Source organism: Trachemys scripta, chromosome 1 (assembly GCF_013100865.1).
Source record: "Trachemys scripta elegans isolate TJP31775 chromosome 1, CAS_Tse_1.0, whole genome shotgun sequence".
NCBI classification, from domain to species: Eukaryota; Metazoa; Chordata; order Testudines; family Emydidae; genus Trachemys; species Trachemys scripta.
In genome coordinates this window covers 185571612-185590880 of record NC_048298.1, presented here as the reverse complement: position 1 = coordinate 185590880, position 19269 = coordinate 185571612, and the positions used below count along the sequence as shown (strand labels likewise).

At 43.6% G+C, this 19269-nt stretch overlaps 1 protein-coding gene across 1 annotated transcript in view; it reads right to left on the bottom strand.

Annotated features, from left to right (window-relative positions):
- LOC117867212 (trifunctional purine biosynthetic protein adenosine-3-like) overlaps positions 1-17304 on the bottom strand; it is a 44156-nt gene extending 26852 nt beyond the window's left edge. Inside the window, exons 1-8 of the mRNA XM_034752052.1 lie at positions 17105-17304; positions 13249-13433; positions 11157-11252; positions 8791-8965; positions 7111-7222; positions 6109-6177; positions 5037-5162; positions 1958-2045 (exon numbers count right to left, since the gene is read on the bottom strand). Coding sequence (XP_034607943.1) covers positions 1958-2045; positions 5037-5162; positions 6109-6177; positions 7111-7222; positions 8791-8965; positions 11157-11252; positions 13249-13393 — 811 coding nt within the window. The 5' untranslated portion in view covers positions 13394-13433; positions 17105-17304. The remainder of the gene's footprint in view (positions 1-1957; positions 2046-5036; positions 5163-6108; positions 6178-7110; positions 7223-8790; positions 8966-11156; positions 11253-13248; positions 13434-17104) is intronic.
- Positions 17305-19269: the final 1965 nt, after the last annotated feature.

Genomic DNA, 19269 nt, shown 5'->3' with positions numbered 1-19269 from the left:
AAATCCAGCAAACTGCATAGCAGTGCCATAACAAATATATTCTGTCATAGATTACTGAAGATACTAGAGAAGGACAGAGCTGGTTCAGAAACATTTGAGTATCTCTAGAGTCTAAACACACAGCGGCAGATTCTGCCCTCTGACAAAGACCATTAATTGCAGACACTCTGAAGGTACAAAGGGGCCTTGAAAAATGCACAAATAGCTCCCAAAGAATGCCTCCTGTCAGGGCCGGCTCCAGGCACCAGCACAGGAAGCAGGTGCTTGGGGCAGCCAATGGAAAGGGGCGGCAAGTCCGGGTCTTCAGCGACAAGTCCCTTGGTCCCTCTCGGAGGGAAGGACCGGCCGTCGAATTGCTGCCAAAGAATGAAGCGGCGTGGTAGAGGTGCCACTGAAGTGCTGCCGATCATGGCTTTATCTTTTCTTTTTTCTTTATTATTTTTTTTTTCTTCTTCTTCGCCACTTGGGGCGGCAAAAAAGCTGGAGCCAGCCCTGCCTCCTGTACAGGGGAGACTTTTGTTTATTTATGTTGCACTGAATAGCTAGGCTCAGCAGAATTCAATTTTATTTTTTATAATTTCAACAAAGAAGGTAAAAAAGCTTAAAAATAAACTTTAATCTATTTGCATTTTCAAAGTTGTGAGAAATTATGGGTGGGATCAGATAATTATTTAATGACAGAAGATGCTGAGATTCAAAAAGTTAAAGCTTTATAACTGTTAAAACACAAGTTGTCAACCTCACGTCAATATATACAAAGTGAATGCCCTTAAATCAAACTCTAATGGGTTCTCAAGCAGCATTTTACTTACTTTGCCTATATGTTAATTTCAATTATACCCTATGAAAATATTTTCTCATCAGTTTGTGTGTATAGCAACACTGATGTTTACCATCATTTACTGATAAAAATCTAATCGTTCCAAGCCTATGCATAGTTAAGTGAAGTCTCCATGGCACATTGCAATGCATAGAAGTTTCTGTATTTTTTATTCAGTATTACAAGACAAAAGTCCCAACCAAAAATCCACTGCCAAGAATTTTCATTAACAAACAAAATCTAAAATTATTTAACCAAAACAGTAACTAAAATCATCATCAGTAAAACCTGCAACAATACATACAAACATATGGTGATCTGAAATGAATCCTTCATTGCTAGGTTCCTGAATACAGATTTAGAAAATGATATGGATGAAAAAGTCAACCTTGCAAGTGCCTCCAACATGGTACTGAGCATTTTCATCACCTATTGATTTAGTAAATAAGAGACACTTAGCACTTTGCAGGATTGGGCTCCACTTTCCTACATACATGATCCTGATGCTTTTGATGACAAGTGCACCCACTGGCATGAAGAGATGGCTGACAGTGCTTTCATATAGCATCATCCCTTTTTTCAAATTAATTTCTTTACAGTACCGAATAAAACTTTCATTACTGAATGTAGGTGTGAACGGTAGAGCTTAATTTAATAAAACAAACTTGCAGAATTAAGGATCATCCGTCTCCATCTGATATAATACACAGGGTTCAACAAGAAATTTTAGTTTTGTAAAAAAGAAAAACTTGAATATCTTTTGACTACTATAGTTCAGTTCTCTCCCTTTGAGGAAAGTGACTGATCAAATCAATGCAGGCTTCCCTACTGTTCAATGCAACTAACAAGTCCCTCACAATCCAGTTGGTATTTCTGCTTTATGGCTCAGAAATTCATAGTCCCTCCACTTCTCCAACTATAAGAAAAAAAGCAAGCACCATAAAACTCCTGAAATGTCATCCAGAGTAGAAATGAAAGTGTTTCTCTCAAAGGAAGAGAGATATACGATGCTGGGGAGATTTAAAATAGCATGGGAAACTAGTGCATTCTTCTTTGATGGAGATAATTTGGAGTTCAAAAGTTATTCAATAGAATTACTTGGCATGTCCTTACTCTGCCATTCAGGTGAGCACTTACCTACATATGTTGTTCCCTCTTGTCTCATACCATCAACAATGTGTTGCAGGATAGAGTCTTTAATTTTCTCTAGAAGGGCTTCAGGAATCTGATGAGCAATTCCAAATTGAGAGCGTAAGCCTTTTGTGGTATGTTTCCTCTTATTATTAATTCATCTGAGTCTCTTAAAAAGCACTGAACATAACCCATTTATTTTGTACCAGTTAAGTTGCCATGTTTTCAGAAGAAGTGCCTGAATTTAAATTACAGTGAAAATGTATTAAGATAGCACCAAGATGTTATTTATTAAAAAGCTCTTTCTCTGGTTAAAGATCTATCACACGACATTTCTTTTCAACACTGTCTTTTTCTCCTGAAAACCATAACATTCTCTTGCTATATGCCCATTTTCACCCAACATATTTTATTATTTCTGCAGGATCTTAAGAAGTCATTGAGTCCAGCGCTTTGAATTGAGGCAGATTCAAGTATACCTAGACTATTCCTGACAGGTTTTTGTCTAACTCAGGGGTTCTCAAACTTCATTGTACCGCAACCCCCCCCCCCCCGACAACAAAAATTACTACATGACCTCAGGAGGGGGAACTGAAGCCTGAGGCCACCCAAGCCCCGCCTCCCCAGGCGGGGGGGGGCCCAAAGCCAAAGCCTGAGCCCCACCACACCTGGTGGGGTGTGGGGGGCAAAGCTGAAGCCTAGAGGCTACAGCTCCTGGCAGGGGGCCTGTAACCTGAGCTCCACCGCCATGGGCTTGGGCTTTGGTCCAAGGCGGTGGGGCTCGGACTTTGGCTTTAGCCCCAGGCCGCAGCAAGGCTCAACCAGCCCTGGTGACCCCATTAAAACAGGGTCACGACCCACTTTGGGGTCCTGACCAACAGCTTGAGAACCTCTGGTCTAACCTATACTTAAAAACCTCCCATGATAGGGATTCCACAACCTCCCTCAGTAACCTATTCCAGTACTTAACTACCCTTATAGTAGAAAGTTTTTCCTCATATCTACCTTAAGTCTCCCTTGCTACTTGTCCTGCCTTTAGTGGACATGAAAAACAACTGATCACAGTCCTCTTTATAAAAGCCCTTAACATATTTTAAGACTTATCAAGTCCCCTCTTAGTCTTCTTTTCTCAAGACTAAATATGCCCAGTTTTTTTAAAACTTTCCTTATAGGTCAGGTTTTGTTCACCTTTTATTATTGTTGTTGCTCTCCTCTGAACTCTCTCCAATTTGTCCACATCTTTCCTGAAGTGTAGCCCCAGAACCACAAGTACCAGCTTCTTCCTTTCCCCGGGGGTGCTCAACCCCGATTCAGCCCCAGATCCCGCCCCACCCCTTTCCCCAAGTTCCTACCTCTGCTCCAGGCCCCACCCCCACTCCACCCCTTCCTCCCAGGCTCCATCCCTGGCCTGCCTCCACCCCACCTGTTCCTGCCCCCTCCCCTAAGCATGTCCCATCCCCGCTTCTCCTCCTGCCCCCCTAGTGCCTCCTGCACACCACGGAACAGCTGATCACGGCAGGCAGGAAGCACTGGGAGGGAGGGGGAAGAGTTGATCGGTAGGGCCACCGGCGGCAGGAGGCGCTGGGGGAGTAGGGGGGGAGGTTGGCTGCCAGTGAGTGATAAGCATCGTTGGCGCCTATGCCCAGAACTGTACACAGAACTCCAGGCAGGCCTCAGGAGTGCTGAGTAGAGCAGGATAATTACCTCCCTTGTCTTACCTACAACACTCCTATTAATAACATTCTTGGGTGTATTAACAGATCACAAATTGAATATGAATCAACAATAACCTCCAGATCCTTTTCAGTAGTACTACCATCTAACTAGCCAGTTATTCCCCATTTTGCAGTTATGCATTTGATTTTTCCTTCCTAAGTGTAGCACTTTGCACTTGTCTTTACTGATTTGTGGATTTCAGACCAATTCTCCAGTTTGTCAAGGTCATTTTGAATTCTAACCCTGGCCTCCAAAATGCTTACAGAACCCCACCCAGCTTGGGGTCATCCACAAATTTTATAAACACAGTACTGGACCAGAACAGACTCCTGCAGCACCCTACTCGATATGTCCCCCCAGTTTGACAGCAAACCAATGATAACTACTCTCTGAGTACGGTCTTTCAACCCTTGTGCACACACCTTATAATAATTTCATCTAGCCTACATTTCCCTAGTAGTTTATGAGAATGTCATTTGGAACTATGTCAAGTCTTACTAAAATCACGATACAGTATATACATCTACTTCTTCCCCTCCTTCCCCCGCATCCACTAGGCTAATAACCTTGTCAAAGAACGAGATTCAGTTAATTTGGCACTATCTATTCTTTACAAATCCTTGTTAGTTATTACTTATCATACTACTATCTTCTAGGTGCTTAAAAATGTGTTTGATAGTTTCTTTCAGTATCTTCCCAGGTATCAAAGTTCGGCTGACTGGTCTATAATTCTCCACGTCCTCTTTTTTCCCCCTTTTTAAAAGATGTTTGCCCTTCTATAATCTTCTGGGACCTCACCCATCCTCCACAGGTTCTCTAAGATCAACGTTAATGCTTCAGTTAGCTCCTTAAATATCCTTGGTCATCAGGCCCTGTTGATTTGAATACATCTATCTTATCTAAATATTCTTTAACCTGTTCTTGCTTGTGTTCCTTCTCCAGGTTAATGTTAACTGCGTTAAGCAGCTGGTCACAAACATTCTTTGTTACCAAAAAATATAACAATTCTGAAATCATTAACTAAAGTCATGTTTAAGATACAAAAAGCCTCCAGATATGTCGGGAATTACACAGGTCCACTTTTTTAAGTGTATGCTCATTTCCAAAGCTGCTAACAGCTTGGGAGGCACACCATTCCTAAAATTAACAGAAAAGCCACAAGGGAGACCATTTCCCAGAACTCAAACCTGAAGTCCAAGAATGAATAATAGGACTGGAGCTCCATATCCTTATGCAAATAAAGCACTGACTTCACAGGGAGTTTTGCCTACACAATGGCAACAGAATTGGGCCCTTATTAACAAATTCATCAATGCTTAATTACATTTCATGAGTAAATTTGGAAAATAAAATCAAAAGATCACTACACCTGTGGTACTGGGCAATAAGCTCCCATCCCTGCAGTATTTGGACCCTGGTCTCCATCCATTAACTGTTTGTGGACCTGGACTAGTGGCATGGGAGCAACAGTGACACCATCAGTGAAGCACAAGCACTATAAAGAAAGACAAACATCACAGAATGTACTCAAATGGTTATGTTCTGTATCAACTGAAATCAGCTCAGAAGGCCACAGATTTAGCCCTGTCATTAGTATTTAAGGTTCAAAACTAGAAAACAATGGGCCAAATTCATCTTGTTGTAACTCCACTGACTACAAGGAGTAGCCTGTCTTAATTATTTATTTAGGTATTAACAAAGATTTCTGGAGCCAATGGTTTTGACTGGTGAGGGCCACATATAAGAATTCCCTTCTACTATACTATCAGGGCTGGGTACATTAAGGTCCTGATTCAACAATTCCACTTAAATTTATGCTTATCTTTAGGCATGTGAGTAGTCCCACTGACTTCATTGGAACCATTCAAGTGCTTAAAATTAAGCACAGAGTAAATATTTGCAGGCTCAGGGCCTAAAAAGAGAGCAAACTATTATCTTTGGTAATGGAGTAAAATCTTGTGTAGAGAATTCATCTTGTAACTGTGGCACAACATCCAGACCTGCGCCACACAGGTAAGCTTAAATTGTATCCTGCAGATGAGTAACATATAGTCTACAGCAAGGAAGGGACCACAACTGTATTTACAGATACAAAAAGTGAACTAAGCATTGGGACAACAATTTAGGATGGAATGCAAGAATTACAGCAAAGTGGATATATTAAAAATCAGCAAATCCTTTTTTTCTCCTCTAGAGGATCAATTCATCCCCACAGATCACAGTTACTGCATATTTATGGTTAATGTAGAATAGAGTTGTACTGAGAATGTATATTGACTAACTTGACATCAGACTGCACATCTTACATATTTATGTGGTTGCCATATAAAACACAGACTAGTTAAAATGAAGAATTCATGCTTTTAGGCAAAAAAGTGTAACAACAATACAAGTGCATAAAAGGATTTGTGACCAAACTATTGAGCCAAAACTGAACATACAGATAGCTCTTCCCCTTCAAGAAGTTCTTCAATGACAACCGTCTCTCCAGTCTCTCCAAACACTTTATCCTGCATTAAAAATATTCTTTAGTTATTAGCTGTGACATCCATCAGTTAGATCGTCTTCTCTTTAAAAAAGAAAAGCATCGCAAAGAGAAGGAAAGACAAAGTACACCTCTACCCTGATATAATGCTGTCCTCGGGAGCCAAAAAATCTTACCGTGTTATAGGTGAAACTGCGTTATATCGAACTTGCTTTGATCCGCCGGAGTGTGCAGTCCCCCCTCCCACCCCTGGAGCACTGCTTTACCGTGTTATATCTGAATTCATATTATATCAGGTCACGTTATATTGGAGTAGAGGTGTATATGAAAAGAGCCAGCTTATGTTAATCCTGGGATTCTGGGCAGAGACAACCAAAGTAATGAAAAGACCACCTCCCTCAGACCAGAGAGGCACCACAGAACCCAGAACTTAACTGATTACATACGGGACAAAAAAAAAAAAAAAAAAAAAAAAAAAAGGGGGTGAAGATCACAGATACAAAATGAGGGATCTAGAGGGGGAAACTGAGCAGAGAACACTGGTCAACACCCATTGCCATGAGAAAGGGTCAAAGGAATCAATAGATGCCACCCAGAGGAACTCTGCCCAGATATATGCCTGGGCAAAGCATCAGGAAAATGGCCCACAGTCACAAGAAACAGTCAGTTTTGGTGACTGAAGCCTTCCTTTTACTCAGAGAACAGGTACAGCATAGACAGCAGCAGAGTAAGCTTCCCAGTACACCAGCCCTGAGCTGGAGGGAACCTCCTTAGGTTAAGAAAATAATTCAGTTTCAAGGTCCATTCAGCTCTCAGCCCAACAAAGTGGTGGGTTTTGTGATGAAAAACACTTGTCTGCTTGGGCTAGAGAACAGAGTGAAATCCTCAAGTTCATTTCTTCCAGGTCACCAGGCAACGAGAATCAGACCTCACAGTATTTAAACAAAGGGTAGCTTACCTGCAAAATCTCTTGCACAGCTCTGCAGGCTTCCTCTTTGCTGGCTGCAATAATTATTTCTTTTCTAGCAGCTTGGCCACTAGCCTTTATAACCAGTGCAGGAAAGTCTGTGCTATAAGTGATGGCAGGGCACATTAGAGTCAGGATCAGACATCTCCAATGCATCCTCTAAAAGGTAAATTTCTAAGTTGAACACTTCTAAAATTTTCCCCTTTTTCTGAGGAATTATACATTAAAATGTACCTGCTTGTGCCAATCTTACATGTCATATTTTCAGATGGACTTAATATGGTCTTGTGGCCTAAGCACAGGACTGGCAACCAGGAACTCCTGAGAACTAGTGCAGGCTCTGACATTCGCTCAGTGTTCAGGTCACAGTCATAATTAATGCTTAGTTTTGCACTTAAAGCAGGGATTCAGCTACTTTGTTACATGAGGAATACGGTGTAGTTTACGCAACATTACAGCATGTATTCTTTGAGTATAAAAATGATTTATTATCCAATTCCAAAAGATAGCTTAACCACATTTTATACATCTTTCCTCCTCCCTCAGATATTGGATAGCCAGGGCCAGCTCCAGGGTTTTTGCTGCCCCAAGCGGCGGAAAAATAATAAAATAAAATGCCACGATCGTGATCGGTGGCACTTTGGCGGCAGCTCCACCGCGCCGCTTTCTTATTCGGCGGCAGGTCCTTCCCTTCCAGAGGGACTGAGGGACCCGCCACCAAAGAGCCAGACGTACCGCCCCTTCCCCTTCGCCGCCCCAAGCACCTGCTTGCTGAGCTGGTGCCTGGAGCGGCCCTGTGGATAGCAAAACTAAATGGAATATTTGAACAGATTATTCATAACACCAGCATGCAAACAGACACACATTTTCGGATATTGCACATTTTCTTTTTCATATTTTAAACCACTGACACAAAGCCCAATTCTTGACTTCAATTAGAAGCAGGAGCAAGCACAAAAAGCTCATATTCTGCAGTGCATGTCAATCTGGGATTGCTTTTCTTCTTTGTGTTGTAGGTTCTTTTATTGTTTACATATCAAAGTTCCTTTGCATAACTGTAATAGAAAATAGTGTAGTAGAACTTGTTTGGGTAAAATTAGTAAGAAGAAATAGATGACATAAGAGAAAACACAATTTGTGGACTCAATGCATGGCAGGTGCCCTGCGCCCCTCCTCCTGTGGCCGGAGAAGCCCCGGGCTGGCGGAACCCCAATCCACTCCCGTCGCCAATGGAGGAGCCCTGGGCTGGCCTCGCTGTGCTGGATGACCAACCCGAGCTGGAGAATGGGAAAGGCAGTGCGTCTCGCCTCCCGAGACCCCCAGATGCCCAGCAGATGGATGCTGAGCTTTTTATATGTGCTATGCAGGTTCGGAGCAGCTGAGGAGGCAGTATCTGCTACTCAGCTTCCCAGGTTCTTCAGTAATCTCTCTGGAGTCAAGGGAGATCACTGATGAACCCAGGAAACTGAATAGCAGATATCACTGCCTCAGCTGCCCTGGAACCTGCATAGCACATAATAAGCAAAAACCCACAACCTACTGTCCCGCAGCAGCGGCTCTGCCAGGGGACGTTTAGCCTTCCCTGGCCTATTGTACTCACCACCCATGGGCAAGACCAAATATACAAGATACTTGAAAAAGTGAATAAGCTTCAAGTGACGGATGATTTACCTGGTAATAAAGCTACAAGCTTCTTGAGGGTTGGCGAATGCTTTCCATCTTGCTGTTGGGATCCCATGACAATCCAGAAAGGCTTTGGCAAAGCTTGTATTGGTCTGTAGCTGAGCTGCCTTGGCTGAGGGACCAAAACATCTAACTCCAGCTGACATCAAGTCATCCACAATGCCTAGTAATTGAAGAGTGCCAAAAGATAAATGCACTCAAATATTCAAATGTCTACCTAAGATGGCCTTTTTATTCTAGAAGACCGTGGTTTTCAACCTATGGTCCGCAGACCCCTGTGGGTCTGCAGACTGTGTCTAATATTTCCAAAGGGGTCCATACCGCCATTCAAAATGCTTTAGACGTCCACAAATGAAAAAAAAAGGTTGAAAACCACTGCTATAATAGAAAAAAGGTGGGTGAGGTAACATCTTTTATTGGACCAACTTCTGCTGGAGAGAGAGAGAGAGAGACAAGCTTTCGAGCTTAAACAGAGCTCTTCTTCAGGTCTGGGAAAGGTATTCAAGAGTGTCAGAAGTAAATACAAGGTGGGACAGATTGTTTAGCATAAGTAGTTAACACATATTCTAAGAGCCATTCAAGGTGAAGTGGCCTGTTAAAAACTCTCCAGTCATAGGACAAAAAAAGGGGGGGTTAATGGGTTATACATTGTTGTAATAAGCCCATAAATCCAGTTTCTTTATTAAGACCGTAATTTTTAGTGTCTAGCACTGTTATGAATTTAAGCTCCCAGGTTCGTCTTTTGAAGGTGCTGTGCAGGTTTCCTTTGAGGATGAGAACTGAGAGGTTAGATATGGAGTGATCATTTCATGAAAAGTGTTCACCCACAGGGGACGCGGTCTTTTTGTCTTTTGTCATTTTTCTGTGTGAATTCAAGACATAGTGACTGTCTCGTTTCACCCACTCAGTTGTTATTGGGGCATTTAGTGCGCTGGATAAGGTACATTACATATTGTGAGAGGCATGTGTAGGACCCATGGATCTTGAAAGAAGCGTTGTGCTGGGAGTTGATCATTGTAGCAGTGGAGATATATCTGCAGGTTAAGCATCTGTTGTTATTTTGAGTTGGAGTGTCCTGATCTGTGGGGAGCTTGCTTTTGACAGTGAGCTTGGAAAGGTTGGGGGGGGTTGTTTGAAGGCCAGAAGAGGGGGTTCAGGAAAGATTTCCTAATTGTTTAATGATACTCCCTGTGTGTGCCATTGTGGGGTGGTAGGTGACAACTAGGAGGGTGTGTTGGAGGGTTCTTTTCTTCTGAATTGAAACAGGTTCTCTCAGGGTATTTGGGTGACCCGTTCCATAATGCAATCTACTTCTCTAGTGGAGTGTCCTTGTTTGGTGAAGGCCGTTACTCTATAACATCTTTACATTATTGATGGGTTTGTGTGCTTTATTACCATTTTATTTTTGTTCTCATCCCTCATTTAAAAATATTCAGGGTGCTGTTAGCATGGAAGCCTACATTTCATTTGGTGCCCCCTAGTTCTTGTGTTATGAGGAGTAAATAACACTTCCTTATTTACTTTTTCCATACCAGTCATGATTTTATAGACTTCTATCATATCCCCCATTAGCAGTCTCTTTTCCAAGCTGAGAAGTCCCTAATCATTTTTGTTGCCCTTTTCTGTACTTTCTCCAATTCCAATATATCCTTTTTGAGATGGAGCAACCAGATCTGCATGCAGAATTCAAGATGTGGTTTTATATAGAGGCAAAAAAGAACTAGATACGTTCATGGAGGATCGATTCCATCAAGGGCTATTAGCCAAGGAGGGCAGGGATGGTGTCCTTACCCCTCTGTTTGCCAAAAGCTGGGAATGGGAGACAGGAGATGGATCACTTGTTAATTACCTGTTCTGTTCATTCCCTCTGAAGCACCTGACATTGGCCCCTGTCAGAAGACAGGATACTGGGCTAGATGGATCATTGGTCTGACCCAGTAGGGCAGTTTTTATGTTCTTAAGTACCTCCCAAAGCACCATCCAAGCAGCCTGCTATGTCCTTTGCTATAGTGAACAGTTTAATGCTCAAAATGTTATTTTACAAATGGATTAAGTTATCTGTTTCATCATTTGGTTTCAAGAGACTTTTAATCTTATTTTACAAAGCTTTGTAGTGAGACCATTCAGTGACTGCACATTTCCCACATGATGTCTAACATGTACACAGCTATGAAGCAAAAATTAGACATAAAATAATCTTACATGTACAGTATAGAGAAAAACCTAGAATATTCTCACACTTCAGTTAAATTAAGGATAGAATACAGTTTAAAACTTCAATATGATTATTTATCTTTTAAGATAAATTCAAGGCATTTGGCTTTTTCTAACAAGAGAATTTATTCTAACCTTACCAGCTCCCAAGTGTGCCTCTGGTCCAACTACCACAAGTCCAATGTTATGGTCTTTGCAGAACTGGGCAAGGATAGTATGATTGCTGACTAACACAGCTGAAAAGAATAAAGATATATACTTAAGTTACAAGTATAAAACACTTGTACACTGAATCAAAGACAAAGGGGGTTATAATTCCACCCCCAAACAGTGTTGGAATAGGATATTATAGGCAAAAGGAGAGCTGAACAACTTAAAGGGTGTTAAGCCCTTACAAACGTTATAAAAACTGAAATAGAACTAAAAATGGAGTCCAGAATAGATAACTGAAAGTTATGCACAATATCTGATAAATATACAGTCATTAAATATTAATTACGCTATGTTTATTTTGGGTAGCCCAAGTAAACATTTTTAAAACATGTTTATACAAATAGACTAGCACATTTTAAAAATAAAAAGGGTTCAGAGGAGCAGCCATGTTAGTCTGTATCCGCAAAAAGAACAGGAGTACTTGTGGCACCTGAGGGTACGTCTTCACTACCCGCCGTATCGGCGGGTAGCAATCGATTTATCCGGGATCGATATATCGCGTCTCGTTAAGACGCGATATATCGATTCCCGAACGCGCTCACCGTCAACTCCGGAACTCCACCAGAGCGAGCAGCAGTAGCGCAGTCGACGGGGGAGCCGTGGCCATCGATCCCGCGCTGTCTGGACCCCAGGTAATTTGATCCAAGATACTTCGACCGTAGCTGAAGTTGCGTATCTTGGATCGATCCCACCCCCAGTGTAGACCAGCCCTTAGAGACTAACAAATTTGTTAGTCTCTAAGGTGCCACAAGTACTCCTGTTCTTTTTAAAAATAAAAAGGCATTCTAGCACCAGAGCTGCCTCTGGTGGGCGAAAGACGGAACTGCAGCGCTTCTTAGGCAAAATGTATTTTATGCAGGAAAATACAAAATTCTATACCCAGTGCTGTAGAATTCCCCCAGGAGTAAGAGTTCATCACAGCACCCTGTTCGCAGAGCCAGGTTAGGACAGAGTGGGGCACACAGGGCTGCGGAGGGGGCCTGCGGTTCAGAATGGCTACTCGGGGGTCAGACTGGAGCATGGGCTCAGGAGCTAGTGGGTGACAGTGTTGAGCCTGGGGACGGTGGAGAGGGGCTGCAGGGACCCATGGAGATGAGGGGTGTGGGGACAGAGGTAGATATGCCTGACTGAATGGGAGAGGCTTGGGGTCAGCCAGGATCTGCATGGGGGAGGCTTCCCAACACCCTAACCATCCCCCCCTCAAAGCAAAACCTCCCACCCACACCGCTATGCTCCTTCCCTCTCCCTCAGCTCTTCCATTACCCCTGACTCCCCCAAGTCTTTGCACTGCTTCTGACAGGTGCAGGAAATACAATTCTGTATTGTCATTTAAATGAATTACACAAAGTTCTGTATTAATATGCCTTGTGAGGAATCTATTTGTCCCCATGCAGCTGAGGAGCGATAAGTGCAGGAGGGTGGGTGGGGGGGAGTTTTGCAAAATTTTCTGCAACCAGGGGAGAAATCGGGGGGGGGGGGGGGGCTGACCCAGCCCCAGATGCCGTACAGGGGTAGAGGAAGTCCCATCCTCCCCAGCCCAGCTGTGACTAACAGCTGAGCCCGGCAGAGGGTAGGAGCCACCAGCCAGGTCTTCCCTAGTCCTGTCTCCTGCCCCACAGTGATTTATCTCTCTGCCAGCTGCCCTAGGCACCTGAAACATACTGCTGGGCAGGGTTCCATGACCGCTCTAGTGGCTTCCCTTTGCTTCCCTGTCAGAAAGCCATTTTTCTGCAGGGAATCAAAGAAATTTGCAGGGGACAGAAATGCTGTGCATGCGCAGAATGCCCCCAGGAGTAAGTGTTTTATCAGATAATCTGACCATTCAAAAACAAAAAAACAAAAAAAAAAACAGCAAAAATTATTTGCATGTGGTATAATTTGTGGTATCTTTTGTGGAAAAGAATAAGACACACTTAATTTCTACTGATTCAACATATAATATTGAACCGTTTTTGTTTATATTCACACATCTATATACGTGCGCACAGCTTGAAATATCATTTATTTGCTTTCTATTACCTGAATTTGAAATCTTTCCATTATCAGCTGTTCCTGCATTTCCTGGAGCAACTAGCACTTGTTTTACATGTGGAGATTGTGCCAATTTCCAGGCCAGAGCGTGCTCTCTGCCTCCACTGCCAATCACAAGCACTCGATCAGCCATCAGTCTGTGAAAAGCCAGTCACTGTACTTATTTCAGAGTCCTATGGGAAAAAACAAAACATATGAATTATGTCTCTAACAGCCACTCATAATTGGTAGCCTCAGTCATAGGCGTGCACAGCACATTTCATTAGGGTGTGCACCCAGGGATTTTTTTTTTTTAAAGGCGAACATCATAAAGGTTGGGGTGCAGGAGGGAATGCGGGGTGTGGGAGGGGATGCAGTGTGCAGGAAGGGGCTCAGGGCAGGGAGTTGGTGCAGGAGGGGTGCGGGGTGCAGGCAGGGGGTTCAGGGCAGGGGTTTGGGGTGCAGGAGGGGTGCGGCAAGGGGTTCAGGACAGGGAGTTGGGGTGCAAGAGGGGTACGGGGTGCAGGCAGAGGGTTCAGGGCAGGGGGTTGGGGTGCAGGAGGGGTGCAAGATGCAGGCAGGGGGCTCAGGGCAGGGAGTTGGGGGGCGGGGTGCAGGAGGGGTTCGGGCTCCAGCCCGGCACCGCTTGACTGCAGCAGCGCGTTCCCTGCCTGCCTGCCCTGGCCCCACACCGCACTGCTCACCACGTCCCTGAGCGGCCCCTGGGGGGGGGGGCGTAGGGCACAGGGCTCTGCGCGCTGCCCTTGCCACGCCTCCAGGTACCTCCTCCGAAGCTTCCATTGGCCGCGGTTCCCCATTCCCAGCCAATGGGAGCTGCGGAGGGCGGTGCCTGGAGCAACACATGGAGCCCTGTGCCCCCGGAGCCCCAGGGATGTGGTGCCATGCCAGCCGCTTCTGAGAGCAGCACGGGGCCTGTGGCACCACGGGGGGCAAATCCCACAGGCCGGATCCAAAACCCTGAGGGGCCGGATCTGGCCCGCAGGCATTAGGATGCACCTGGGCACACCCGGCACACCCTGTGCGCACGCCTATGGCCTCAATCTAGTTCCCAGCATATAAGTATTCAGGTGACAAAAATACACCATCACACATGGTATTGATTGGCAACAGTGTTGGCCTTCTGGGTGAAATCATGGACCAACTGAAGTCAGTGGAAGTTTTACCATTGACTTCAATGGGGTCAAGATTTAATCCCTTAAGTATACAGGCCAAAGTGTAAAGCAGGGATCGGCAACCTTTGGCAAGCCCCCTGGCAGGCCGGGTTGGTTTGTTTACCTGCTGCGTCTGCAGGTTCGGCCAATCCCGGCTCCCACTCGGCCCGTGCCGCTTCCCGCAGCCCCCATTGACCTGGAGCGGTGAACCACGGCCAGTGGGAGCCACGATCAGCCGAACCTGTGGACGCGGCAGGTAAACAAATTGGCCCCGCCCCCCAGAGTGCTTACCCTGGTGGGCCGTGTGCCAAAGATTGCCGATCCCTGGTGTAGAGACTGAACTACCCACCTAGGTCTGGTTTCGCCACAGAAGTACTGAGGCACATTGGTAGTGTGGGAAAGCTTATACAAATGCTGTTTTTAACTTAGCTTTAAGGTGGTCTTCAATATGGAGGATGTCAATCCAGAAACTTTAATGAGCACTAAAATATGTAATTTTTTAAAAACAGCAATTGTCAAACTATAAAAATCAGTGAGAATGCTGCTTAGACTGAATAACGTGCTGAATACACCTGATGTTTCCCCCCAAATACAGTAACTCCCCACTTAACGTTGTTTCGATCTTACGTCCCTGCTCAATTACAGAACATGCTCCATTTAAAGTTGTGCAATGCTTCGCTAGAACGTCGTTTGGCTGCCTGCTTTGTCCACAGCTGGCAACCCTCCAATCAGCTCCCCTACGCCTCCCCACACAGCGCCTCCCACCTGCCGGCAGACCCCGCAGATCAGTGCCTTCCCCCTCCTCCTGCCCCCAGCAATCAGCTGGCTTGTGATATTCAGGGGGCAGGAGGGAGGGGGAGGAGCAAGGACTCGGCGCACAGGCTTCCCCTCCCTCCCCTGCCTCCCGAACGCCACAAACCAGCTAATTGCTGCAGGCAGGAGACAGGGGAGGGAAGGGGGAGGCTGCGCGCCGAGTCCTCGCTCCTTTCCCCCCTCCTGCCCCTTGAACGTCGCAAGCCAGCTTATTGCCGCGGGCAGGAGAGGGAGGGAGGAAGGAGGCGCAAGGACGCGGCTGTGGAGAAAAGGGGGATAAGGGGGGGAAGAAGAGGTGGGTTAAGGGTGGAGGCTTAGGAGTGGAAAGGGCGGGCTGAGGGTTGAGCCCCCCGCCCCTGCGCACTGTGCTTCTCCTAGCCTACAGCACCTTCAGCCTCCTTGCCTGCCTCATTGTCTCCAGTGCCAGTGGGCTGTGCCTGTGTGGGGTAAGGCAGGGGCACCTTCCAACTACAGTACTGTACTATATGGGGGGAAAAAAATTTCCCTGGAACCTAACCCCCCCATTTACATTCATTCTTATGGAGAAATTGGATTCGCTTAACATCATTTCACTTAAAGTTGCATTTTTCAGGAACATACCTACAACATAACTACAACATTAAGTGAGGAGTTACTGTACACTGACAGGCCTCAATAGTATTTCTTGGCAGATTTGTTTTGATGTATTTCAGAAACACTATAATATGCAATGTATTTTACATCTGCTGATTTAGTTTTTCCAATATGAAATTAAAATGGGCACATATAAATGTCATGAACAAAACCAATCCCAGAATATGACCTTTAAGATTGGTTAATGTCAATAGCATCTATCTATAGCCACGAAATACATAATAAATTAAGACCACCATAAAAATGTCAGCTTTCCAGCCAACACAACATTGCTCTTTCTCAGGAACAGATGATCTGTGGAGAGCTTACTGTATAGCTGACAAACAAAATCAGAGACAATATTTAAATACAAAAGCATTATGTTTAAGAACAGATTTTAGTAAACTGTAACCTTTTAGGAAGGAGATTTTGGTTCCTAGCAGAGATGGCACCAATATCGATAAAATAATGATTGATTATATACATTTCCAAAATGACTGAGCTGATCAAGTATAATGTCCACTTTAAAAAGTTTTATATACCCTCTTTTAGGGGACTTTCTTCTGCATCTGCAGGGAAAAGTATTACTTTATATAATAAGTCTTTTCCATTTTTTTCCCTTTTTTTCCAGAGTAAGGGTACTATACATTAGACATACTAAATATGTACATTAGATTACCTTGAAATAAAGTTAACTTTGTGCAAAAAAAATTAAAACTTGGGTTCTTCCCTTTTTTGCTTCTTTATGAAAAGTTTGATTTTTCCTGCCCCTCCCTCCCCTGCCTTTGGTCTTAGCTATATCAGAAATGTTAAGTCTGATCTTCCCTGTTGTTGCTGGAAGACTTTTCTGGGGTGTGTGTTTTACAGTACTGATTAAAGGATGAGAGAGCTCACAATAAACCAAAGGTTGAATTTGATGACATTTTAACAAAAACATAATTTATCCCAAATGCTCTGGAATTAAATAGGTGTTCCGAAAAAAGTTTTAAAAAAATTGATTTAAATCCTCTCCCCTCACAATTATTCAGTTTTCAACCTCTTCTTGACCCATCATAATTTCACTAGTTCAGTAGAGTCTTTCAAGGTAGAATAGATCTAAATTTCTAATGGAGGGTGGGAGGCAGGGAAAACACACAGAAGCAGAAACCCCTTCATGCTTATCATAAAGAAGAAAAAGGGAGAGGGCTTTCCTCTCCCTTCCCCCCTTCTTGCAGGCAACTTAAAGGCATCTTGGCAGGAAAGGGAGCTAGTGTAAGAACAGAACTTACTTTAGAGGAGATATGATGGGGACTCCCAGCTGAGACACCTCTACTTGCCACATCAGGCAGTACTGCTCCATTTAATGATTCCAGAAACTCCCCAGCCAGATACAACCCCTTCCTCCTGCTCCCAGTTCAAATTCTTCTGTGTGATGAGAGCTGATCCCATAGTCAAGGACAACAAACTCTTGGGGAGCTAAGCTCTCCAAGCCATGGAGAAGGACAAGAAGGAGGGCGTGTGCTCCCATTCTCCTTTTAGCAGAAGAGGGAGAGCTGTACTCCCCCTTACTTTAACTCCTGCTGGTAATGCGACTCACTCCTTTTAAAAACAAAGCAATATAAAACAGGATGCCCCCCAAAAACCTATGTAACATTTGTTAGTCTCCATTCTTTGAATTTCTTACAGGAGAGCAACAAATAATATGGCATTACTTCTCCACCAATCAGTTCTGTATTTTTGCTGGTAATCCACACAAACTCTATATTCCCCATTCCCTATAAAAACAAAGATGATAATTTCTGAACTGAGACATTGGTCAATGTACTCATCAGTCTGTGTCATTTAACTGCACATTTATGGCCCTTTTCAAGTAATGAATCTCAAGGCAACTTTCTAGAACAATAAAACAAACATCTTTGGTAACAGTACAGAAGTTAAAAACTGTTCTTTTCTGATGTCAGACGATGGGAGAGACATTCTTTAAATTAATATTGAAGAGTCATTCCTTGATGTGCATGTGTAACTCCCCACAATCTCAAATCAGTAATATAAATACACTTTTAGATTTGTTTAACATCTACTTTAATATCTAGCACAGATTAAAGTTAAGCGTTTTTCCTTTAATCCTGAATTATGACATGGAACCTTTTAACCCTGTGGAAAATAAAATGAGGTTTATTCATTGCTGGAGATAGGTACACAATAAGTAATATGTTCTATTCCATTCTTTATAGGTTCTTATACCATCCTCACCGCCATAGTATTTGAACACCTTCCAGTAGTGCATTAAGAGACGTGACTAACACCATGTTTCCAATACTACAGTTGTTTACAGAAAAATAAATCAAAACGTGCTGATATATCACTGAGCAAAACCTGTGTGTGAACTTCTTAAAAGCAGGCGCACACTGAGCCAGTGAGAAATAAAAGTTTGTGTCTCTAAAACACAATACATTCCTCTCACATCATTAAAATAAATAAATTTACATTAACAAACAGGATAATCCCACACATGCACACCTTCCAATTCCTTACATATTGATGGACAGATGCCAGATTTTAGCATCACAGTGAAAAAAGCCATGCACATTACAATAAGCTGAAACATCACCTATCAAGTCAAACATCTCTTTTTCTTTCTTCTAGTGAATGACAAACAGAGGGAGATGCCTTAGTTGAAATCTGATCAAACAAGCATACAACTGCTGAGGCAGAATTTGGTCTGTAGATATTTAAGCAATTTCTTCTTACATTCACAGGGATCCTGCAGTGTAGATCACAACAAGAATCCACACAATTCTGAAACCATGTCTTCTTCTACCCAATCACATAAGAGGGAGATACTGAAAATTTGCATTCATTCTAACTGCCCACAACATACTGCAATTATCTGACTTAAATCATTTTCTTAGGTAGGTTAGGAAAGAGACAGACAGACATACAACAATAAACAGAGAGAAAATAAGAGACACAAACTGTTGAAATGTCTAACACCCAAACAAAAACACTTCTTCCATGGCATCATTTCCACTTCATGTAAATGTTTAGGTTTGCTGCAGTTTTCATATACAGATCAAACAAAAGGAGAACAAACTGACTACACAGGGCCAGATTCAGAGGGGATGTAAGTGATGGTATAAATTGCATATTCATAAAACAGCATAAGCAACATAAATTGGTGTAATTTACTTCAAGAGAACAAAGTGCAAAAATGCAACAGGAAAAGCAACATATCAGGGTACAATCCAGACTAATGAGTTGCTGTGTCCCTCCTGCCCTCTAACCTGGGGTGCCTTTTACAATGCTTTGCTGCTGCTGTAGCCTCCAGCATGAAAGTCATTCCAAGCTATGTCTGTGTGTGTGCTGCACCCAACCACACCTAGCCTCTTACCAACCTTGGTTATACTGCAGGTGACCCCAACACACCCCCAGTATTAGATTTCCCCACAGAAAT